The sequence below is a fragment of the Astatotilapia calliptera genome, chromosome 20, assembly GCF_964374335.1.
Source record: "Astatotilapia calliptera chromosome 20, fAstCal68.1, whole genome shotgun sequence".
NCBI classification, from domain to species: domain Eukaryota; kingdom Metazoa; phylum Chordata; class Actinopteri; order Cichliformes; family Cichlidae; genus Astatotilapia; species Astatotilapia calliptera.
The window spans coordinates 2350095-2374553 of NC_137441.1; the positions used below are offsets into that span (position 1 = coordinate 2350095).

Below are 24459 nucleotides of genomic sequence, written 5' to 3' on the forward strand. Positions count from 1 at the left end.
TATATAGACACGTGTGTGTGTGTGTGTGTGTGTGTGTGTGTGTGTGTGTGTGTGTGTGTGTGATTTGCTTGAGAGCCACCATCTACTGGAACCAAATTCCTTGTGTGTGTCTGCACATATACTTGGCCAATAAACACGATTCTGATTCTGATTCTGATTCTCACAGTCACAGGAAGCTCATTAGTGATGAGAAAGTGGAGAGTAATGAGGCACTTGTGAAATAACTATCGACAAGTGCTTTAAGTTTTGCGCTACATGAATAAAACTGAATTGATGTAAAACATGAAACACAATGAAAGAAAATTAAACTTCAGAGTAAAACAGGAAGTAACTAGAAGATAACACTGTTAAGGCTACCGCTGAACACCTGAATAGCTCATTTAAGTAATGGAAAAATGTCCTAGCTAACATATAATATATATTCACTATTTAATAACTAAGAAAAGGGAATCTGACTCATTATCACGTCTTGGGCCATCTTTGGGTTATAGTCTTTTCATTCTTTGTGTTTATTAAGTGAAGTTAGCGAGTTTCTCTGTGTGTTCCTGCTAAAACTGTAATTTATCTTAGAACGAACTGTATCTTCCTGTTTCTAACTGCATTTCAGTTTCAACTGATGATGGCGAAACCAGTAATTTGTGTTGTAAACACTGTCACCAGAGTTCCTCAAGGTGATGGATGTAAGTGTGAAAAGCATCAACTCAGTTAAAATTCCCATTCCCACTCACGACGAGGGGCAGGGATACCTGAGTAAGTAGAGGAAGGTTGGGGGTTTGAATCCACTGAATGGCAACCCTGAGGTGCCCACTGGCTGCCCAACTTTCAGATTCTCTCACAGATTCTAACGCTATATTTTATTATTATTTTATTTCATTATTATTTTAATATTTTATTACAGTTTATTTATTTATTCATTTAACTAAAAAGTTATTTTGAATGTATTTTTTTATCACCACATTATTTATCCAATTTCCATTTTTCCCTTCTATTCTCATCTCTATTGCTGTTTCGTCACTCATCCAGGTGACGTCTTCAGTCTCAGCTGACTGCAGGTTTCCCCAATCTTATAAACAGTACATTTGAACAATGACTGAAACCAGCCCACTGAAGGAACAATGAGTCATGAGGTTAGTTTCTTGATTATTAATATGCAAATTGTTAGTCTTTGACCTCTCTATTTTTGGTTTCTACGCCGCCCATGTCACCTCTACTTGCAGCCCGCATGATGACGTGAAGAAATATTTTAAAAAATTATTAAAAAATTATTTAACATGAAGGCAACAGGCAGAGTGTTACGGCATAGCCCTAAAGCATGCAGCCTGATGGGCAGTGTAGTCCGTGCTGCAGGGAGAATGGACTGTCATACCCGTGATGTGTCTGTGAGCGAGGAGGGAGAGAAAGGAAAAGTACGAGCTGTCACGGAGCAGAAACGGGAGCTGGAAGCATGTAAATATAATAATAACCACTGCAGCCAAGAAGAGAGCCTGACGAGCCCAGTTGTAAGTAAGCTGTTAAGACTCGACTGTACGCTGTGTTCGTGTTTTCCTCTGAAACAATACGTTTCGTTGCAGCAGCCTTTCAACGCCTCTCTCTGTCTCTCGCTAGCAAAGTTGACCCAGACAACAAAGTAGTTGATTTCAACTCTTGGCTCTTGACGGAGGCGATCGCACTTTCTCCCTCTCCCTTATCTTTCCTGATTGGCTTCTCATGTCCTTTGTATAGTCTCGCTTATTCTCTAACCCTAAGAGAGTCTCCCAGACTTGTTCTCTAAAAACCTGAAGAAGAATTATGGATTTGATCAACGGGTCCCTTAACGAAACGGACACCCTCCTGGGCTTGGGAGAGCCTTATTGTCCTGTGGAGATGTTTGCTGTCGGATACTTGATGGTCCGTTGCATTGTGTGTCTGGCGACACTCTCGGTGGAGGACACTGAATGACATCTACCAATTCGGAACTACGGTAACAGAGTTTTGGCTGATTGGAGCTGGATCGGACCTGGCTTATCAAAGAACAAGAAGCAGCTACAGATGTTCAAAACCCCACAAGGCTGCCCGACATGATTGGTAAATGGTAAATGGCCTGTATTTGTATAGCGCTTTACTTAGTCCCTAAGGATCCCAAAGCACTTACACTACATCCAGTCATCCACCCATTCACACACTGGTGATGGCAGCTACGGTGAGGCTGCCGGACACTGGCGCCACCGGGCCCTCTGACCACCACCAGTAGGCAACGGGTGAAGTGTCTTGCCCAAGGACACAACGACCGAGACTGTCCAAGCCGGGGCTCGAACCGGCAACCGTCCGATTACAAGGTGAACTCCCAACTCTTGAGTCACGATCACCCCGTTGATGATGTCACGGCTGTGTGTACTCAAGACTGAGTTTGTTGAACACAATATGGATAAGATCTTGGAGAAGAACAACGGGAATTGAGAGACCTGGTGAACAGTGACGGAAATTAGACCAACTGTAAAATTGGAAGCAGTTTCTTTGCACTAACCAAAACAACTACCATCTTCATCTCATGCGGGCCCCCCAGCGCCAGCTGGATGCTCAAGGCAAAAGGTGAAGGGAACAACAAAATTCTCCTTTAGATAACAAAACTGTATTGTGACTCTCTCCCCTCTCATTCAAGGCCACCCGAGTAGACCGAAAAGTGTTGGCTTTTGCCTAACCGAGTGAAGGGACACTTTATCTCGATTGAACATGGAACACACCCCCTCCGAACGCCTTTTAATGCTCATGTCTTCTGTGTTGTGAGTTTTCCCCCCTTAATAATAAACACCAGAAACTGCATTTATTTTTACTTTATCTTTATCTAATATTTAAATTTGTTTGATGATCTGAAGCAAAATGTGCAAAAAAATGAGGAAATGGTGAACAGAGTTTCACACCACTGTATACGACAACACCAGCATCAACAGTGAAACGCAGAGAACAGAGAGACACAATCAGAGACACGGGGAAGATAAAAATTACAACGAGCACTACAGATAAAATCAAATGTGTGAACACAAGATGTTACAAGCACTGAACTCATCAACATATTGTAAAAAGAACCAGAGACTCAGTATCATGAAAACTGGATGAAAATACAATAAACACAAAAATTAAGATTAATAACAATGAAAACAACTAAATAGAAACGATCGTAATGCAAACATGCATTTGGACGCAGTGTTTGGAGTGAGAGAACCGCTTCCCCGCTCATCCAGGACACTTCTTCAGGCTCCGAAAGTGTGACGTCCAGATGAATAGAACTAACTTTCCAGCTCGAAACAGAATCTCAAACTTGAAAATATTAAATACGTTTTCCAAAGTCAAAAACACGACTAATACCCGAAATGAGAAACTCTGAAATAAAATCTTTCTTTTTTCTGTTTGTAAAATCATCGGTCTGGGCTTCACATCACAAACGAGTAGCTAAAAACAGCTGTTCCACTTAAAATGTTTGATGTTTAACTTCATGTAGCATCAACTCTGACACCTTTTAAACTGATATAGTCACAAACATTAGACGGTAAAAAAATCCTAATAATTTTGAAAAGAACAAAGAATGAAAACTCTTCACAGGCTACTCTTGACTTTTCGAGCTTCCTTCTTTGTTTGCTTCTCATCCTTGTAGAAAACCTCCCCACCTGACTGCGTCCTCCAGCTCAGGCTGATGTCTCCATCGACTCTCTGGTCCTTCAGCTTCTGTTTAAGCTGCAACACAAAAAACATGTTTGCCTGAATGTCACTCAGAAAAACGTCTCCAGCTATATCCTGCATATTTTACTCAGCTGATTTGAAGGGATCATATTAATTAGAATTTAAATATAATTTACACTGAATATACTGCTGTCTTTTTGTGGGCAGTGACATCACAGGCACATAAATTACTTCACTGGAGGGCGATTTGAGGCATGCACTGTGTTCAGCACACACCCCACACAGTTTGGCTGAGCAATCATGGCGGCTACTCTAGAGGTGGAAAACTCCTGTAGGTGGCACCAGTGGAGCAATAGATATCCATGTCATACTGCATCTGTGTGCCAGGAGCAGGGAGGAAAGCCCTCCACAGGGTTATTACCACCACTCAATGCGCTCTACCCGCCCACGCAGACTATTGTCCTTCCCACCCTGAACCTCTGCCAAACTTCTCAGGACATTAAACACAAAGATAAATAGATTAAAAATGACAGTAGTTATAGCTTTTGGTTAAAAACTAAGTGCTGGTGGAAGTTTGCAGTTGTTTAAATAAAGAGTGCATGCAACAAATGTCCATGTGAAATGTGTTGTGTTATCTTTGTTTTTTTTTCCAATAGAATTGTTGTGATATTTTGATACCACGGTAGCATTTACAGGATATTGTTTTGTAGTGAAAACTGTTACTCAATAAGGCCCATTTACTAGTTGTTTTTCTCTTTCTCTGTGACCCAAGAATTGATGTGTAAGAATCACAGGCTGGTACCCCAAGGTCGAAAATACCACAGAGACGAGACCACTTCCTTACTCCCATCCTCCCTTCCTTATCCTTTAGAAAAGAGCTTGTTAAAGGCCAGGTGGTTTGTTTCAGAATTCACTAATGAAAGAACTCTGTATTCTATGTCTAGGAGTGTATTTTGCTGGGATGATCATAAATTGTAGCTGAAGAGATAAACTACACAAAAGATACTTCTTTGCTCAGAAGGCAGGAAGACGTTTCCTTATTTGGTCTGTACCGGTTTGAACTGAGAACTTGCTGACACACGAACCTTTTTCCTCTATATAAACTGTTGTATACTTAATAAACCTTTGAGTTGATTGTGGGAGAGCAATCTGAACAGTCTGTGTCACTTTGTTCTCCTAACTGCTCCCGGCGCTGTAACTAACCTGCTGAACGGCATACCTGAGTGTTACTTTGAATAATTAGGAGTCTTATAAGGAAAGGACAAAACTCTGCTTATCGCTCACGCCACGGAGGAAACCCGGGATGGAAATTTCCTTCAAGAATATTTACTGGTTACTTGTATGTTTGAGCTGGTTTTTCAAAGTTTTTCACTTTGTCGATCATAAAACTGGTTTTGGACATTTTTCAGTTGGGTGTCTACACCACATGTGTAGTTGTAGTTTTGTTTCCAAAATTCAAAACCCAACAGAGTGCTGAAAAAGATGAAAAGGAAACACAAAGTAAAAATCTAAATGATCTGCCTGTTTCAGCACGTCTTCCATCACAGCAGGGTCACTCAGGTCCACACTGGAGTTTTTCACCAGTCCCAGTCTCACTACATGCTTGCTGCGAGCACATACTTCTGTAAATGAAAGAAAATAATGGTTAGGGTTAGCCGAAGAGAGAGCACACGCTGCTGTTTTTTCACTGAAAGGTGCTATCATCTCCAAACTGTACAAAAGTGGGCATGAAACTCTACATGCACAAAGCCTAATTTACATCATGGAGCCCTGCTCCCCAAAGATGACATAGATGTAACACTGTGAAGCTGGGTTTTGGAAATAAGTAGTTAAAGCTTTTAAAACATGTTTAATGCCCTTTTCTGTCAGCACAGGACCTGACATTACCAGGTTAGCTGGTCGCTGCTAAAAGTCTTACATTAGTTTATATTAGCTAACTAATAGTAACAGGAAAAGTCTTTTGCTTGTCCAAATTAGTTTTATGTAAAGAACCGAGGATAAACTGCCCACTTTCACTCTGTTTCATAAGCAGTCAGTGGGTTTTTTTGTCGTTTGGCTAGCTGCACTGAAACTGGAGATCCAGCTGTTAGCTGCAATGTTTGGGTTTGCAAAGCACTTTATGAATGAGGACTGTGTGGAGGAGAGCCTTGGAGCCAGTTTACAACAGCACAGGTTACTACATGCACATCACACCACAAACATAACTGTGTTTCTTGATTTTTAGTTAGCTAAAGTAAACTAATGCAAATCTACTGACTGCAACCAAACAGCCAACCCTGTGATGTCACGTTACGTACTGACAGAAGATGGTGCTAGACATGGTTTTAACTTTATGCAGCTGAGCGACAGTTGAATCTGTGTCAGTGTTTGATAGATAGATAGATAGATAGATAGATAGATAGATAGATAGATAGATAGATAGATAGATAGATAGATAGATAGATAGATAGATAGATAGATAGATTCATGCACACTTTAAAGGTTTCACTTCCTGGTATTTTGTTACATTTTTCAATGCAGCCTCCAGAACAGTTACTGTACAGGTTTGTCATTTTTGCACAAACAGAGGCACAACAGCGCTGCCCTGTCTCTGCAAAGTTGAGCTAAATGACAATACTGACGGGATAGCATAGGCTAGCTTACCACTGTAGCAAACAAATGCTCTCTTATAATCACAGTTCCAATCTGCCCATTTTCCTTCATTTTCAAAGTATGCTGCCACACACATCTCCTTGTGAAAATTGTTGTTTGGTTCTTTTGTATCCCAGTATCTAAACGAGGAGCTGGATCCATCTATCCACTTCCAGGAGTCTCTGAAAAGGCCGATCCAGGCTTTTTTTCCTTTGGGTATCAGCTCCTTTATCTTCTGGTTCTCTGACATGTTTCTCACACTGGCCAGGTCGGTGTAATTAGCTCTGCAGAAGCTCTGGGCGTCCGTCCATGTCATCATGTTTTTGATGAAGACAAATGTCACATCTGACTCTGAAAAAGATAGAAACAATAAACATGAAGGCAAATAGAAGCAGAGTCAGGAAAGAAATCACAGAAAAACCCTGTATGTTTGAATGGTTCTGTATTATTTAAAGTCCTCACCTGCGATGTAAATGCAGACTGCATTACGGACGGCATCACAGTCTCTGTCATTCCATAATCCGCTGTCAAACATCTCTGCACAACATTCAGTGCCTTTATAGTTATTCGGTTCCTCAGGTGACCAATTTCTGAGCTCAGGTTCTCCATCTTTGTAGAAACCCGTGTCGTCCATCGACCACCTCCAGCTGTTCACGTCGTTGTACAAGCCGATCCAGGCTCGCTGTGTTTCATGTGTTTCATTGGGCAAAGGTGTGACATAAAGAACATGAACTCAACCGTTGGCCCAATAATACAAAGTAAATTTTAGCTCTAAGGACTTAAAAGATTTAAAATGCACGAACAAAAAGTATTTTTCTCACACGAAATACAGAATTTTACTTTACAGGCACCTTCTGATTTTCACATTACAAATTTCATGTGGATACCTTGAGCATCATCTGCATCTTATATAATTATTAAAAACGATGTTAAGGAGATATTTACATTGCTGTATTCTGAGTATTTCATTTTTTCCAAGTCTGCCATGTTGTTCAGAGTCTTCACATCCTCCATGCTTTCTATTGCAGCCAGGTCTGTGTAATACTGTCTGCAGTGCTGCTGTGCTTCAGTCCAGTTCTTCTGCTCATAAACAAAATGGTACTGACGCTGAGCACTTGAGGAAACGGCCCACAGCCCTGACACAGATGTGAATATTAATTACATGGTGAAAAACAAGCAAAACTAGTCTCTCATCCATTTCAGTCTGCTCGGTCGTGTCGATTATTTAATCAGTACAGCGATTAAAGAATGGTGTGTAGTTAAAATATTATTTATAGTTGTGAAAGTCACCAGATGAAAAAAATAATAAAGCTATTCATTTATTGTTAACTAATATTAAGAAAACAGATTAAAATACTTGCCTGAAACCGCTTTGATGAACAGAAGAAACTTTTCCATCCTCGTCTGTTGCCTGTTTCATGTATGAAGGTAAACATGGAGCTGCAAAGTAATAAGGAGGAAATAATTTGGATCAGATTTGCATGTCATGAAGGGGTAAATGAACTCAGTCATGCCTCAGTCGTTATTTAAATGGAGGGAGAGGGGGGGGGGGGAGTTTCAATAGTAACCAGAGTATATGTTGCATGTTCTAGTTTTATTGTCTTGTTGTACTGGAGTCACACTGGGTTAAATACTTACACTTGGGCTTTAAGAGGTATTTATTATTTTCTTCATTATTTTATTTACGGGTTGTACGGAAGCCCCAAACGTAATTTCATTGTTCTCTGACAATGACAATAAATAAATAAATAAATAAAATAAATATATGGGTCGTCTTTTTTACATGTGACTTCGAGCTTATGTCCCAGTGGCAGCTGGGTCACAAACTGGGCTTAGCATGACTGTGTAGCATTGAGAATTTATACCCAACAGCCTGTACTGTTCATGTTCTAGAATAAGATCTTCATGAAAACATCACTTTCTCTTGGGTCTTGATTAGAGTGAAGACTTAACACTGGTTAGGCTCCAGGGGACTTTCTGCTTGTTGTAAAGCATTCTTGAGTTTGGGAATGGATGGCCTGGAGGACGTGTTACTATCCATCCATCCATCCATCTTCATCCGCTTTATCCAAGGCCGTGTCAACACCAAGGCGTTCCCAGGCCAGGCGAGAGATATAATCTCTCCAGTGTGTCCTGGGTCTGCCCCGGGGCCTCCTCCTGTGTTACTATGTAAATAAAAAGATGCAGCACCGGTGCTCACACGTTTACTTTAATCTTAAATTGTGTGTGAGGCTAAGCCGGTGAGGAGAACACCAGGTCTTTATTGGCACAACCCATAAGATGTCATCTGTGCACAATGTTCTTCTTCTGCTGTCTGGTTTTCCACCTTTCCAATTTCTGAACTCAGCCTCACTATTTTCATAAACAGCTGTAAACCTACAGCTGTTTACATCATCATACAGTCCAGTCCAGGATCGCAGCCAGCAGGTGAAACTTTGATCTCATGAGCCTGTCCTGTCAGTGATTACTCCATGTGTCCAATGAAGACGTGACGTGTACGAGTGTCAAAAATATGTTTCAGTTAAACAGAGAGAGTGAATTTACATCGCTGTCTGTTATCAGATTTGCTCAAGTCCACCATGTCAGGGTCTTCACATCCTCCATGTTTTCTATGGTGGCCAGCTCCAATGCAGCGGCGATGACCAGAACAAGTTTCTCCATCCTTGTTTGTTCTGCTCGTATCTGTCACTGCACACACTCAGATAATAAAATAACTCAGGAAGTTATACATGAACACGTTAATGTTTACATCATGCAAAGTTATTAAAAGGAGAATATTTGCTTGTGAGGTTATTTCGTGTCATATAACTGATACAGGAGACGCTGTTGGCTGGATGATGTAACCGTGGAGCTTTACTGATGCTGTTGGGATGTGATGAAGTTTCCTGAATGAACATAAAGGAAATGTGTAAGGAGTGATCATAAGGCAGCGATGTCTGTATGTGGATACCTGCTACCAGCTCCATCACAAAGCTGCACATTCAGTGTCATTTAAGAGAAACAGGAGAGAGCAGCGTCAGACTGCCAGCAGCTGAAAGATCAATGTTTGAATTTTGTTCTTGTTTTCACATATGGCAAATTTTATATTACTGTAAGTAATTCTCTCCTTCAGCTGCATAAATGAACTAAAGTGGCTGTTGATGTAATTAAGGCATCAATTTAATTTTTTTTTAACTGATACTAGTAAGAGGAGACGTTACAGTTATAGGTCATAATTCTGGGCTCTTGGGAAAATTAACCCCAAAAACCAAAAGGTTTGACCAAAACCACCTTTGCCATAGAGTAGGCTGAAAATTAATATGCAGCATATTCCAGTTGTTGGATGTTTGTAAGTCTCGATCCAGCATCATCCAACCATCCAGTGCCCGGGTGTGGTGAGCGGCTATGGAAGGATTATCTCCAGCAGTGTGAGGCCAGGTAAAGACATCTGTGGCCTGTGATGAGATGAAAACTTCCCATGCCAAGGCTGTATGGAGGAAACACTCACACCTCTCTGCAACTTTCCCCAGACACCTCCACATTTCCACCTTTTCCTAGCCTGTCTGCTTTGGTGAGGGACAAACCTGACAGACACACTCTGCACAAGGTCAAATAAACAAGGGTTGACACCCGCTGTGTGGAGCAGGGTGCGTGCTATATTATAGATTACACATCAGAGGAGAACTAGAACAGCGACACAGGAGGAGCGACACATCCTCCTGCTTTAAAGGAAAGGACTTGTTTCATACACTTTTTTGTGACAACAATCAAAATTCATCAAAAAATTTTCTCCCATTCTTTGTTTTCCTTTTATTTATCAGCACAGGTTATGCTGCTGTCACACGTACAGTTACTCAATGTTACCAGGTCAGTCCAGCAAGCCAACTTTCAGAATCGATCCTCATCCCATCATGAAGCTGATGGATACAAAGAAACTGAAAGTAATATTTATCACATTTCACGGGATCCACACAAGGATTTAATGAAAAAAATGACTAAAGAGGCAAAAAATAATGAAAACAGATGAGGATAGCAGGTAAACAAAATCAAATGAAAACAGCACAAAACTCCACAATAGTTGAAACAGTTAAGATCAGTAAAAGAATCAAAAGATAAAAGGGACAAATCCTCAGCCAAAGACACTAGTGACAGACTTAAACTGAACGTGAGCCTTTATTACAACAAAGCAAAATACAGACAAAAGCAAAGGGTGACAATGACGAAACTAGCAAAACCTAAACTGGAAGAAACCTAAAAACAAGCACAAAGAAACTAAAGACCTGAGACATGGAACAAGGTGTCGCGATCCTGGGTCTTTTGATGTTTATGGTTTATGTTTAAGTTCATTAGGTTATCTAACTTCATTTGTTTATTAGTTTCCCCTTGTGTTTTCAACCCCTGTTAAGTCTCCCTTGTCCTTCATGTGTTTCATGTCTGCGTTTCATTATGTTTCCTATTTTATTTTGAAAGAGGTCCTGTGTTGTGTTCTGTTTTACTCTTCCCCTGTGGCGTCGTTATGTTCATGTTGTGTCTGCTGTGCCTTTCTGTCCCATGTTTCATGTCCCTATGTTCTGTCTCCCCAGTCTGTTAAGTTTACCTCCTCCTGTGGCTCATTCCCCCTCGCTATCCCCGTTATTCTCCCTGTGTTTCCAAGCACGATTTATTATTAGTTTTCCCAGTTTAGTTTTGTTCTTTGTTTCCCTTCCACACCAGCAATAAAGCTGTTTTTTGAGTTTGCGTTTGGGTCCTTCTCTTGCCTGCACACAGCCGTATTGTGACACAAGGAAAGCTGGAACATGAGAAATGCAACAGGAGATGTGCAGACAAAGGGCTTAAACACACCGAGAGATAGCAAGGGAACGAGACACGGGGGGAGAGCACAGCTGGGAGAAATCACAATGAGACTGGGGGGGAAGCAAAACTGGGAACATGAGACAGGCACAGAGACAGGAACCAAGAAACTAGAAACTATGAATAAGAATGAAATAAAAGACTATTAATCATTCAAAAACACTAAATGCTGGGACACAGACCCACAACCATGACATGTCTTTATTATCTAAGAAGTAAAGGAACTTATTTAAGTCATTGGGGATGTCAGAAATGCAGTGTGGGTGTCTAAAACACCTTGGAGTTTGCTTCTGAAGATGAACTTAAGTTAGAAAAACGATCGGTCTCCCTTTACTTATGCACTACAGACGTGTTGCTTAATTAGCTGACGCAGTGACGCTGATTGGAAAACAACAAAAACATGAAGAATGGACACGAAACAAATCTTTTCAGATAAATAATGCAACACTCAAAGCTTTTATCTTTGCTTAAGGGTTTTTTATCTTCTTTGTTTTCTTTGTGTCGCTGTGAAAAACGTTTCCATCTGACTGCTTCATCCAGCTCAGGGTGATGTCCCCTCTAACCCCGTGGGCCTGGAGCTGCTGTTTAACCTGAGACACACAGAAAATGTAAGATATAAAACTGTAATAGAGTCAATTCTTGACTGCAATTTTGTTCTTTTACAAGAAAACTATGTCCTATAACATTATCATATTTGCCAAAATAATTACTGTTTAGGCCACTACAATAATTACAGTTGCTGGGCCTTTTACAAAGCCTTAGGGAGAGAGGAGAGGACGCACATACCAGACCGGTGTCTTCTTTTTAATGGGAACAAAATAATTTCTGTTAATATTTACAATCTGATGTGGCAAACATACTGGTCTTGTTACACACCAGGGGGGTCAAGCCAAAGAAAAGACAGAAAAAACACAACATCTGAACCTCCAGAGTTCTGCAAACAGTCTTTGGACAGATGAGACCAAGAATAATGTGTCCCAGCGAATGAAAGACACCGCTTACAATCTGAAGAATATCACATCATGTGTGGCCGCCACCAGTTTATGATGATGTGGCTGCTGAGAGAAGTAGCAGGAGGAATCATGAAGTGGACTCTCAGCTCAGGTTCAGAACCTGCAGAACTGATGGGACAGAGGGATGATGGGCCAAAGCAAACTGCAAAAGCAACCCAAGAGTTTCTCAAGACCAAAGTGAAGGCAGAGAAACCCACAAACAAGCAGGAATGAAACACGGCTGCAGTGAAACGCTGAGCAACACAAAGGAGGAAAGACAGCATTTAATGATGTCCACGTATTCCAGACTTCAGGAAATCAGTGACTGCAAAAGATTTTCATCAACCTTTAAAAAATCCATATCACAGTACGTTGGATCGTCCAGTTACCTTTGAGCCTTGGAAATCTGGCTATCTAAGTTGAAAATGACTAATAGTTAAACAGCTCAGTACTTTTGTTGAACCCCCTGAAATAAATCTGTACGTCTGTGCTTCAATCACACGTCGATTGATTTAAAATCTGTTTTTTGTTGAGAAGTTCTGACTTGTATGTAAACTGGAACTCTTGTTGCCTTTAAAAATTACCAGTTTCAGCATGTCGTCCATCACAGCAGCATGATTCAGATCCAGATGAGCGTTTTTCTCCAGCCTGATTCTCACCGCTTGCTTGTAAACAGGATCTTTTTAAAGAGAAAAGTAAGGTTCACAGTTAGCCAGTGAGGTTCACTGAAAGCTGCTTTCTGTGCATTTACAACAAACACCCACTGGATGTGCTGCCTGACTCCACAGAATTTGATGCATTATTCGTTTTAAAGTCCAACTTTTATATAAATTACTTCTGTTTTATTTTAAGCTAAATGCACTGCATGCATGCAGCCGTGTGTAGATGTAGCTGAAGGCTGTCTGAATCATGGCTTACCACTGTAGCAGACAAATGGCTTCTTCCAGTCACAGTTCCAGTCCTCCCAGTTTCCAGAATGTTTAAAGTATGCTGCCACACAGTTCTCTCTCCAGTATTGGTTATTTGGTTCTTTTGTTTTCCAGTATCTAAATGTGGAGGTCCTTCCATCCGTCCACTTCCAGGAATCTCTGAAAAGGCCGATCCAGGCAGATCGATCTTCAGCAGGCACCAACTCCTTTACCCTCCGATTCTCTGACACGTTTCTCGCACTGGCCAGGTCTGTGTGATGAGCCCTGCAGTAGCTCTGAGCCTGAGCCCATGTCATCGTTTTGTTGATGAACACAAATGTCTCATTTTGCCCTGAAAATGGACCAAAGTGAAGTGTGAAGTGCACAAACATGAGGGATACATCTTCACGTTAGCTACCACTGAGACAAATAGACCCAAAAAGTCTTTAAATCAAGAATGAAGTGTGCATGATTTGTTTGATGGTCGTGCACAGATTGAGATCCTCACCTCTGACATCAGAGCAGATTGCACTGAGGGTTTTGTCACAGGGTTTATCATTCCATTCTCCACTGACAAAAATCTCTGCACAAAGTTCGTGTCCCCCTTTATTGTCCGGTTGTCCAGGCTTCCAGTTTCTGAACTCAGCCTCATCACTTCTGTCCGACCTCGACCACCTCCAGCTGCTCACGTCATTGTACAACCCGATCCAGGCTCGCTGTAAGCAACGAGTAACGAGTGACATCCCTGACTTTTCTGATTAGTGGTACATCATCTTTTTAAATATAGGAGAAATATTTATAAACAAGGTTTTTAAAGACAAAGTTTGTTAGTTTGAAAGTTTATAGATAAACCCTGTCATTCATGGGTATTTCATTACATATTATAAAAAACGATACTACTGCAAAGGCTGGGGAATAACAATAGCAAGGCATTTCAGTTAAGGTCAAGTGACTGTGGGCCCCAGTTTTAGCAGATCACATAAACGTACAATAAGAAAAAAAACAGGAACAGGGGAATATTGCAGAGAAAAATTAAATACGTGAGTGTGTACAAGTATTTGACCTGCCAGTGTTACAAATATGTTGCAGTTAAACAGAGAGAGTGAACTTACATAGCTGTCGGCAGATTTATCAAATTTGTTCAAGTCCACCATGTCATTCAGGGTCTTCACATCCTCCATGTTTTCTATGGTGGCCAGGTCTGTGTAATACAGTCTGCAGTGACTCAGTGCTTCAGTCCAGTTCTTCTGCTCATAAACAAAATGGTACTGACGTTCAGGATTTAAGCACACGGCCCACAGCCCTGCAGTGACAGACATGCATGATCACTTTTAAAAAAGTAACTTGACATTTCAGTGAAGTCTGAACTTATTCCAGCAGTAAAAGCATATCCAGTATTACTGCCACTGACATACTGTAGCTTTCTATTCAAGCTATCATTCTGTTTTCATTACAGCAAATATAAAAACACCTTAAAACACTTGCCTGATGCAGCGGCGATGAACAGAACAAGTTTCTCCATCCTTGTTTGTTCTGCTCGTATCTGTCACTGCACACACTCAGATAATGAAGTAACTCAGGAGGTTATACATGAACACGTTAATGTTTACATCATGCAAAGTTATTAAAAGGAGAATATTTGCTTGTGAGGTTATTTCGTGTCATATAACTGATACAGGAGACGCTGTTGGCTGGATGATGTATACCACAAAAATGTATAATTAAATGTGAAATTCAAAGATATTCTCATCAATTATTGAGTCTAAGTCTAGAACTTGAACTCCTTTGTTCTAATCCTCAGACATCAGAGCATGTTAAGGTAACATGGTCGCAATTTCCATTGGCCCAGGATCCATTCCCACCTCGGTGAGCGCAGGGATCTTTGCCTTCCCTACTGTCTGGTTGTCTCAGTTTCTGAACTCAGCCTCACTGCTGTCATAGAAATGTCTGTTTGACATTGATCACCTTCAGCTGTTCACATCATCGTACAGCCCAAACCAGGCTCGCCTCAGGTGTGCTTCAGTTAGTTAAATAGTAGCTTTGTGATAAGCTCTGAAACTAAAATGGCTTTATTATTACTGAACATCTCATATAGTTTTTCTGATTGGGGGAAAAATTTGTCACTCTAAAATACAGTGGAGCAGTAATAAATGGAAGCATTCAGTTAACGTGCAATGATAGAGATTACATGGCTGTAGGTCTTTTGCACAAGTCTGTCATGCTGTTCAGGGTATTCACATACTCTGTGTTTTCTGTAGGGGGCAGGTCTCTGCATGTATGTATGTTTGGCTCTTTGACAACAAAACAAAGACTTTCCACACTACTGCAAGTGTACAGTATTTTGTGACGTGTGTCCATCCATATTTGCAAAGTTATCTTTTTAATACTGGCTCACTCATTATGTAAATAAATAGAGATAAGTATAATTTTAATTAATAAAATAAGAGATCAAAATAAGAGACAGCTGGAAAACACATTTAGCTCTACGAAATAAACGTTCTCTGAAGTAAATACAACGGAGCGTAATTTTAAAATAAAACTTTTTTGTATTAATTCATATCTGTATATATTTTACAGTCCAGTTATATAATTTGTCATTTCAATGGCTCTACTGTCGTCATTGTCATATAATCAGTTTATTAATAAAGGTTTATTTAAAAAACAAAACAAAACGTCCAATGAGATTCCACGTCGAAAGTCCTCGTCAGCGCACCGGTTCGACGCATGCGCAGATGACTAACTTCCTGCTTCCTGACAGCTGCACAACAACAACAGAAGACTTTTCGCTCTGTGCTCCGTGCGTGTTTCCCCGATCTTTGATTTCAGGTCATATCTGTGTCCGAGTCCACCTGTCTCACCTGTCCGTCTGTCTGTCTACATGCGCGCTCCCGTGTGCGCGGCGCTGCTGGTGTGGGTGCTGACGGATGCGGCGGCTCGTCAGTTCTCGGAGGAGGAGATGGCTGCTGTCAGGTACGAACACCAGCTCTGTCTGCACTCGGTTTAAAGTTGAGTTTTGTGCAGACACCACCCATCCTCCCTTCATCACGCCAGCTGGAGCGAGTCTGAGGGTGGGTGCGTGTGTCTGAAGGGGCAAACGCGAACACTAGACTGGGATCCCACTGTGAGTTTGAGAGTGGGGAAACTCCCACAACACAATAATCAAATAATAATTGTAAAGTGTTTTTTTTTTTTACTGTACGTTTCCACTCAGCAGTCATCTTAGCAATGCGTCCGGCAGATGTTTGGGTCGTTTTATTGTATTTTATTTACAAAGTCACTAGGGCTGCCACAAACGATTATTTTGATAGTTGACTAGTCACTGATTATTTATGCGATTAGTCGACTAATCAGATCATCATCCACTGGACGTAAAACTACAGCTTATTGCACCAGCAGCATCTGCTCTTATATAACTATCATTAGCTTACAGCTTTAAGCTTTTAAGGTGCTAACTAAAAATAAAGACAAGATGATAGTTTATTAAATTTTAATGAAATTTGCAGATTGTTTCGGTGAAGTTTAATAAACTCCTTGCTATCTAAAATATAACAGGACACTGGGGTATATTCTCCAGCATCTCACACTTCTGATAATCAGCTGTCTGCTTGACGTTTATTCAGCTGTGTAAAAACTATAACTTTAATCTCAGCCAAACCGATTTACTCAGGAACAAATAAAATACTTAAAAAAAAAAAAAGCCAAACAACAACATTTTTAATTTATCTAAGTGACTCATATATATTTAACCTGAGTCGCGAAAGACGGCGGTGGGTTTGAAAATGATTTGCTGGGAGTCCGGTGTTCTCACGGCGCTAGTGACCTAGCCCCCGGCTAGCTATCGAGCTAGTGGGTAACAGACGTCTCCGAAAACGTCGGAGCGCTTTTGAAAATATGTGGTGTCCTGATAAACTGAGCAGATATTTGAGGTTTACACAGCTACATTCTCGCCTGAAAATATGTTAAACGTTTATTTTGTGACCCAGAAAGAATAATAAGAGTAATATTCAAACTAACTAGCTGCCGCCATTGTTGGAAACTAAGCTGGGCCGCGCTATGAATTCTGGGACACAGCTGCTTCTTCTTCTTCGGGGTTTAACGGCAGCTGGCATCCTTGTACATGCAGTGCTGCCATCTTCTGTTTCAGTCCGTTATTACACTCTTAAATCCTGCTACTTATTCCTGCGTCTTTTGCGATCTTACAAAGCTTCAAACGACACGTCGACTATTAAATCAGTCGTCGACGATTTTGATAGTCGACATAATCGTGACTAGTCGACAAATCGTGGCAGCCCTAAAAGTCACCACACTCAGACCACGAGCAACAGCTGGCGACTGTGGGGAGGAAGAACTCAAGACCACAAACAAGACAAAAAACAAACTGTGGAAGAGAGATGCCAAATTGAATGATATGCAGCAGTGGCTTTAAAACAATATAAGATAAGTGCGAGTTGCCTTCATTTGCATCTTAATTGTCTCTCATTTGTTTTTTGTGTTTGACTGATTCTGTTCCTAAGCAGTGGGTGTGGGCAGGTTTGATGTTTGTGGAAATATTTCACTCTACTATCAGCTGCATTTGCCTCATAATTTGAACACTGCCTCCTTCTTTCTTTTAAGGGTTTGACTTAAGCAACTGACATGTGCGTTTAATTTTTTCAGATATTTCAAACTGATGATTACGAGAAGTCCCAACATATTCACAGGTTAATCGGTTTGTTTTTAAAAGCTTTGAATTCACCTGAAACACAAACGTTTTTAATGTGTCGATGAAAGCACACAGATTCGTTTAGGTGATGTAAAGTATGAACTCTGGTCCTAAACAACCTTAAACAGCCATTCGTGTACAGCTCAATCTGCTCTCGTTTGTTTGCGTGTTTGTCTGCCTGTGTCAGTAATGTGAGAAGCTTTTATTCTGAAAAACGTTGAAAGTTATTCTAACTGTTCAGTGGTTTACTTTGCTTGCTTTTCCGAAATCCCGTTAAAAAGTTGCTCTGGCTTCAGAGCGTTTCCATTTTGATTCTAATATATGTTGAAATATTTTTGTACTTGGATGTTTAACGTTTTTCACACGAGGGAAAAATTGCAGAATCCAATTTTTACTGAATTAGTTTCATCTAAATTTGAATGCTTTGATAAATTGTCCGGTCCTTAATGTAACAAACTTCATCTCTCAGACAGCGCATCAAATCCATGTTCTACCACGCCTATAACAGTTACCTTGACAACGCCTTCCCCTACGATGAGCTCCGCCCTCTCACCTGCGATGGACAGGACACGTGGGGCAGGTGAGGCAGTTTAAAAACTTGAATGTAAAGTACACTTTACTGCAGTGAACTTTTCTTTACTTAGAAAATCGGGTCAAGTTCAAGGACACAACGTGTGAAAATCAGTAGAAACTTTGTATTACTCACATTTCATGGATTGTTTCAAACTTCACAACACTACAGCCTTAGGGGACATGAGTATCTAGGTTGACCTTGACCTTCACTGTTAGCACCTAAGGTCAAAGTTGACCTTAAAAAAATAATAAAGATGCCATGTTGAGTGGTATTATGTGTATACACATACACAAGGCCCTACAACGTTACGATGACCCATAAAGTCACACAGCATGAATATATCCTAAAATCTCAGGTTTCTACAGCTGATAGAAGCCAAAGATTTCAGTCAGTTCTGCTCCAATCATACGGGTATCATAAGATAATCAAATCGATTAATCATCTTCACATTTCCAACAATTTCCAACAATGCTGACATCAGCATGTTTAATAAAAGCATCACTATTTTAACACAGCGTGTGCCTTTCAGGGAGATCTGAACTCTCTGAGCGCTCTTGTTTCTTTTATTTTGTAGTTATAAGACACTTCCTGTCTCAACAGGACACAGCTAGCACACGCCAAACCTTTAAGTATTTCTTTTACCTTTCTCTGATTTTTACCACCTTATAAAACCATCAGGTCACATTTATGAATTTATTTAGTATATTCAGGTGAAATTAGTTAATTTTATTTCCCTCTAATGAACAGATTCAAGATTTCTCTTATAAAAGTTTAATAAATTTACTGCTTTTTCCAAAGTCCAACACATTACACACATCACATTAAAAAATTGTGACTTAAATATTAAATTATACGATTATGATTTTTTCTCTTGTTTATGTATTTATGCATGTGGAAGGAAGTTGCGTTTAGACAAAGAATTTCAAAGTAAAACATTGAAAATATTCTCTTCAATTAAAGTGGTTCAGAAGAAAACATTATGTCAGGTTAAGAGTTGTCAGAGACAGTAAAATGACCCCTGCTGCTCTTTTCTCCACAGTTTCTCGCTCACTCTGATTGACGCCCTCGACACTCTGCTGGTAAGACTGGAAACAGACGTTTTACGTTTACAGAGCCTTTAACAAACACCGATGAGCAGATGTTGTACTCCTGTGCCGTGACACGACAGTCGTCCGATGTGTTCTCTCTGAAGGTTTTGGGAAACCGTACGGAGTTCCAGCGAGTGGCGTCGATCCTCCAAGACACCGTCGACTTCGACATCGACGTCAACGCGTCCGTGTTTGAAACCAACATCAGAGGTACTGACGGACGATTCGGACTCTGAGGGGAAACTCATGTTCAACATTTAAACTGCTGTTTTTATATACACTGCACCTCTGGGCACAGGAGCTGTGGCAAAGGAGAGTGTCCACCTCAGGTTAATGTGTGTGTGTGTGTTTGCGTGTAGTTGTGGGTGGTCTGCTGTCAGCCCATCTCTTGGCGAAGAGGGCGGGAATGGAGCTGGAGCCCGGGTGGCCCTGCTCAGGACCGCTGCTGAGGATGGCCGAGGACGCCGCCAGGAAGCTGCTGCCTGGTGTGTTCTGGCGTTTCAGACTCTCTAGTTTTAATGAACTACTTTGAAAAGCACACATGAATAAATCGGTGAAATTTGTCTCAACAATAAATCAGCGTTTGAGACTCCCACCGGCATGCCGTACGGTACGGTGAACCTTCTGCGTGGCGTCAGTCCCACTGAGACACCGGTCACCTGTACCGCTGGCGTGGGAACCTTCATCCTGGAGTTCGCCACACTGAGTCGACTAACGGGAGACCCGACATTTGAGAACGTCGCCCGCCGAGCCCTGAGAGCCCTGTGGAAGACCAGATCTGACATCGGACTGGTAAATAAAGTGTCTGCTACAACCGTCCGCTCACATCCAACCCAAAGTGCAAACATGGCAGCTAAAGTCGGAAAAGGCCTAATGAGCATTTGTATAGGGTGAGCCACTGATAGGCCAGCTTGTCTTCCTTGGCTAGTCAGTGAAATTAATTTAAACAAAAACAAAAACATTTAAATATGCTGATTTTATGCGAAAGTTTCTGTGGAGGGCTTTGTGCCAAATCACAGCAGTCCTGGAGCTGGTGAAGGAGCGACCCTGCCAGAGCTCGCTGGCTTTTAGCTGAATGTGTCAATAAAAAAGGAACAGCCCTCCTACCTGTTTCTGTCACCTGTCTGCCCGCCCAGGTGGGGAACCACATTGACATCGTGTCCACGAAGTGGGTCGCTCAGGATGCTGGTATTGGCGCGGGAGTCGACTCGTACTTCGAGTATCTGGTCAAAGGAGCCGTTATGCTGCAGGATGAAGAGCTGCTCAGCATGTTCCAGGGTAACAGTCACAGCGCTTCCTCCTGACAGCTGCTAAGCAATTTCCTGTTTTAGTAAAAAAAAAAAGTTTGATTTGTGGAGACAAATAAAATATTTTTTCTAGCCTGTAAGTTGTCGTCAGGGTTGGTTTGTCCGATGCTTCCAGCTGCATAACTTCTGCACTTTCTGGCAAAAGTTTTGTGAAAGCTTCAGTTGATGCCTCTGTGCTAACAAACAGAAGGAAAACCAAACATCTGATCTCTGATCCTGTGATGTCTTTTATCAGCGTATGATCGAGCCATCCAGAACTACACCCGCTTTGACGACTGGTACCTGTGGGTGCAGATGCACAAAGGAACTGTGTCCATGCCCATTTTCCAGAGTCTGGAGGCCTTCTGGCCCGGCCTGCAGGTGAGTGAACGCACAAACACAAGTCTGTAACGGGAGGCTGTTAACATACAAACAAAGTTAAATCTGTGTTTCAGTCTCTGCTGGGAAACCTGGACAGTGCTGTGAGAACTTTCCAGAATTATTATTCTGTGTGGAGACAGTTTGGAGGACTGCCTGAGTTTTACAGCATCCCTCAGGGTTACACTGTGGATAAGAGAGAGGGCTACCCACTGAGACCAGGTCAGTCCACTAACACCCTCCGCCTATCGCGTTCTGTCTTCGGGGTCAAAGGTTACAGTCGGAGCTCATTCAGACTAATATTTATCAGCTTCAGGGAGTGATGGGAAGCTGGTTGATTTTTAGTGTCTTGAGATAATCTGAGCTAAACAGCAGGTGAGTAATGCTTTCTGAGATGGGCACCAACACAGAGCTTTATCGCAATAATATTTATTGTGATTTATTTATTGTGTATTATTGTACACGCACAGTGTTGCTCCTGAGTTCAGCCCTCATCACGTCCCACCCCCTCAAGCCAAAGCTTCAGATATGAACTACTACCTTTCAGGACATCCCTCTCATGCATGCATGGAGATGAACCTTGAAGGCGCTGATATCAGTTACCTGGGTGTCATAAAACTCCGGAGTCTAGTTTTTGGTTGTTTTCTGAGCAACTTGAAGTAACAAACCAGCTGATCTTCCTTCTTCCTACGTGTTTCAGAGTTAATCGAGAGCGCGATGTACCTGTTCAGGGCAACAGGTGATCACACCTATCTCCAGCTGGGCGTCGACGCTCTGGAGTCCATCGAGAAGATCGCCAAGACGCCGTGTGGATATGCCAGCGTAAGTCCCACTATCAGTTTGATTGGCTGGCCTTAGTTATCACTTTGAAGTGCTCGTGATTAAAAAGAGCTCACGAGTAAAGTTTTCCTCGCTCTTCTTCCTGCAGGTTAAAGACCTGCGAGATCACCAGCTGGACAACAGGATGGAATCCTTCTTTCTAGCTGAAACCATCAAGTACCTCTACCTGCTCTTTGACCCCACCCACTTTCTGCACGGCGGAGGGACGGAGGGGGACGGGTCGTGGGAGGAGGGTGGGGAGGCGGGGGAGTGTGTGTTAGGGGCAGGGGGGTTCATCTTTAACACGGAGGCTCACCCTCTGGATCCGGCGGCGCTGTACTGCTGCGGCCGGCACGACCAGGACCGCCAGGAGCTACAAGACATCCTGCTCACCCTGTCGCAGCCCGGCAGCCAATCAAAACCCCCTCCCAAACAGACAGAGGGGGGCAGCCAATCGGAGAGCATTGCTCTGAAACCCGGAGAGAAGAAGACGCCCCCTCTGCTGTCCTGCCCCGTTCAGCCGTTCAGCGCTCGGCTCTCCATCCTGGGACAAGTTTTTACCGACAACACGTGAGACTGTTCGACTTCCTCCGAGCGTCTCGCCGTGAGCGACTGAGTGAGACCCGAATCTCAGCAGCTCAGTGAAAACAGAGTTTTGAGGTTTCCGTTTCCTAAACTGACCTTCCTACACAGATCTGCTGGGGTTCGCTTTTTGTTGCTATGAAGGAGCTCAGGACCAGAACTTTGCTGTGCTTTGTCGACTCAAATGTAATTTAAATTAAAGAGAAAATATATTTTTATTTAAAACAAATGTTGTTTCTTGTCTGTTTTACACGGTTGGTGATGAGGTGTTTTTTGTGCAGGCCAGGGCTTTTACTCTCTGAATGCCTGACAGTGTGTCGGTCACCACTGTCAGGCATGAACACTCTCCCATTAGGGCGTGGATGCACCACCTTGGGGTGTTGGTGGGGGGCTGGGTGTCCTGCAGTGTCTGGAACTGGGATTCTCGCAGCAGATTGGCTGGTTCCTTTGAGGATGTCGGGTGGTGCGTCCGTGGATGGCGATGGCTCTGTTTCGTCCACCTGACGGGTCGTATGTGTCAGAGCCACATTTCCTTCAGATGTTAGTGGTTCTGTCGTTGTGGCCGATCACTGTAGTTGACAGTTGTTGTTTGTTACTTCTGTGAACCTGCCTCCATTAGTCTGAAGCCTGTTTGTTTATCCTTTGTGCGTTTACTGTCGTTGTTATAGTTACAGCAGACAGGAGTTACATCCCCAAATGATCCTCTACACCAGGGGTGCCCAATCCCGGTCCTCAAGAGCTACCGTCCTACAGCTCTTAGATGCATCCTTGTTCCCACACACCTGAATCAAATGAATGGCTTGTTATCAGGCCTTTGCCAAACATGATGGCATGCTGAAGAGATCAAACCATTTGATTCAGCTGTGTTGGAGTAGGGATGCATCTAAAAGCTGCAGGACGGTAGCTCTCGAGGACCGGGATTGGGCACCCCTGCTCTACACCAAAGAAATAGAGAAATGTCTAAAGGTCATCACGATATAAGGTTGTAATGACTTTGATGCTTTACAACCACGCAGCTCCTCCGTAGGGGTAAATGTGTTTAATCACTTAGAGGTCACAACTACGGAAACGACGGTCGGGTCACCGAGCTCGAGCAGTCTGCATTAACTTCCTTTGCACCATTTAAGGTTTCGTCTTCACTCAGAGTTTCTGTGACCAGCCAACGGTTTCTGAAATGTGGGGACAGATTTATAAGTTTCCAAAACAGACGGGAAGTGTTTTCCCCTCTAAATCCAGGATCCAGACCTCTGAGTACAAAAGACAGGAGTCAAACTGTTTAAACTTTAAGTGTTTCTGTGAGAGCAGTTAAACAAAATTCTGACTGTTGATTGGGTTTACATCGCCTGTCAGCAGGAATCAGGAACAATGGGCTCGTGTTCAGGAGCCTTTGTCACTGTGGTTACTATAAAACCAGCAGACAGAACAAGAGTCCACAAATGAAAGAATTAATAACACGAGGGCGTGCAGGCGGTGTTATGTCTGTGCCGTGTGGGTGTCTGTGCTCGCAGCAGCCAGAGGGAGGCAGTGTTTCGCCTCCATAGTGCCAAAGTATGTCCGGCATCTGGGAGTCAGGGTCCTACAGAGACGTGTCACATACAGAAATCATGAACCTTTTATAGTTTTCTTAATGTCTTCTTCTTGGACTGATTTCATGCAAATCATTCTTTTCATGTAACATTTGCCCCGAGAAGCACAGCTGCAAGTGACTGAATATCAATTATTGATTACACATTGGTTTGTTTGTGATCCAGTATAGATTACAGTTTATTACTAATGAGTCCCAGCATAAACTTTTCCCGACGTACAAACAAAGATGGTCTGTTGAAACTCGGTATAATCATAAATTAAGTTCTGTGTGATGAGAAACAGTGCAGAGCCTCGTGACAGCAGACTGCAGGTCTTTACAGAAACACGAGTGAATGAAAAGCAGTGAGATCCAAGTCACTTGATACTATTTTACATTTAAAAGAGGGCACATCCTGACGATTCAAAATCTGAGGGAGCCGGGCAGCAAA

General features: G+C 42.1%; 3 protein-coding genes across 5 annotated transcripts; 1 reads left to right on the forward strand and 2 right to left on the reverse strand.

Annotated features, from left to right (window-relative positions):
* Positions 1-2799: 2799 nt before the first annotated feature.
* Positions 2800-9732, reverse strand: LOC113014035 (macrophage mannose receptor 1-like). Its single transcript, XM_026155354.2, has 7 exons — positions 8830-9732; positions 7647-7725; positions 7231-7421; positions 6748-6967; positions 6298-6636; positions 5176-5276; positions 2800-3708 (listed from the first exon to the last, which is right to left on the reverse strand). Exons 2-7 carry the CDS (start codon positions 7681-7683, stop codon positions 3571-3573), a joined length of 1026 nt encoding a protein of 341 aa, XP_026011139.2. The 5' UTR covers positions 7684-7725; positions 8830-9732; the 3' UTR covers positions 2800-3570.
* Positions 9733-10418: 686 nt separating this feature from the next.
* LOC113014036 (putative C-type lectin domain family 20 member A) lies at positions 10419-15157 on the reverse strand. The gene is made up of 7 exons (XM_026155355.2): positions 14878-15157; positions 14501-14564; positions 14128-14318; positions 13524-13731; positions 13026-13367; positions 12692-12786; positions 10419-11705 (listed from the first exon to the last, which is right to left on the reverse strand). The coding sequence occupies exons 2-7, from the start codon at positions 14535-14537 to the stop codon at positions 11583-11585; spliced, it is 996 nt and encodes a 331-aa protein (XP_026011140.2). The 5' UTR covers positions 14538-14564; positions 14878-15157; the 3' UTR covers positions 10419-11582.
* Positions 15158-15745: 588 nt separating this feature from the next.
* edem2 (ER degradation enhancer, mannosidase alpha-like 2) lies at positions 15746-22673 on the forward strand. 3 transcript variants are annotated; one of them, XM_026155049.2, is made up of 12 exons: positions 15888-15985; positions 17672-17715; positions 18187-18297; positions 19331-19370; positions 19484-19589; positions 19739-19864; positions 19960-20171; positions 20516-20657; positions 20922-21046; positions 21121-21265; positions 21744-21865; positions 21972-22673. In XM_026155049.2, exons 3-12 carry the CDS (start codon positions 18203-18205, stop codon positions 22434-22436), a joined length of 1578 nt encoding a protein of 525 aa, XP_026010834.1. In that variant the 5' UTR covers positions 15888-15985; positions 17672-17715; positions 18187-18202; the 3' UTR covers positions 22437-22673. The 3 variants fall into 3 exon arrangements, with proteins under 3 accessions (XP_026010832.1, XP_026010834.1, XP_026010833.1); XM_026155047.2 differs by lacking the exon at positions 17672-17715 and having other exon boundaries at positions 15746-15985; XM_026155048.2 differs by lacking the exons at positions 15888-15985; positions 17672-17715 and adding an exon at positions 16010-16136.
* Positions 22674-24459: the final 1786 nt, after the last annotated feature.

Coding starts and splice junctions, on each gene's coding strand:
- LOC113014036 (XM_026155355.2), bottom strand. CDS start 14,537: ATGGAGAAACTTGTTCTGTTCATCGCCGCTGCATCAG. Junction 14,319..14,500: donor GTTCATCGCCGCTGCATCAG/GCAAGTGTTTTA, acceptor CTGTCACTGCAG/GGCTGTGGGCCGTGTGCTTA. Junction 12,787..13,025: donor GCCATTTGTCTGCTACAGTG/GTAAGCCATGAT, acceptor CTCTTTAAAAAG/ATCCTGTTTACAAGCAAGCG.
- edem2 (XM_026155047.2), top strand. CDS start 15,894: ATGCGCGCTCCCGTGTGCGCGGCGCTGCTGGTGTGGGTGCTGACGGAT. Junction 19,371..19,483: donor ACGCCCTCGACACTCTGCTG/GTAAGACTGGAA, acceptor TTCTCTCTGAAG/GTTTTGGGAAACCGTACGGA. Junction 19,865..19,959: donor CGCCAGGAAGCTGCTGCCTG/GTGTGTTCTGGC, acceptor ACAATAAATCAG/CGTTTGAGACTCCCACCGGC.
- LOC113014035 (XM_026155354.2), bottom strand. CDS start 7,683: ATGGAAAAGTTTCTTCTGTTCATCAAAGCGGTTTCAG. Junction 6,968..7,230: donor AATACTCAGAATACAGCAAT/GTAAATATCTCC, acceptor CATGAAACACAG/CGAGCCTGGATCGGCTTGTA. Junction 6,637..6,747: donor AGTCTGCATTTACATCGCAG/GTGAGGACTTTA, acceptor TATCTTTTTCAG/AGTCAGATGTGACATTTGTC.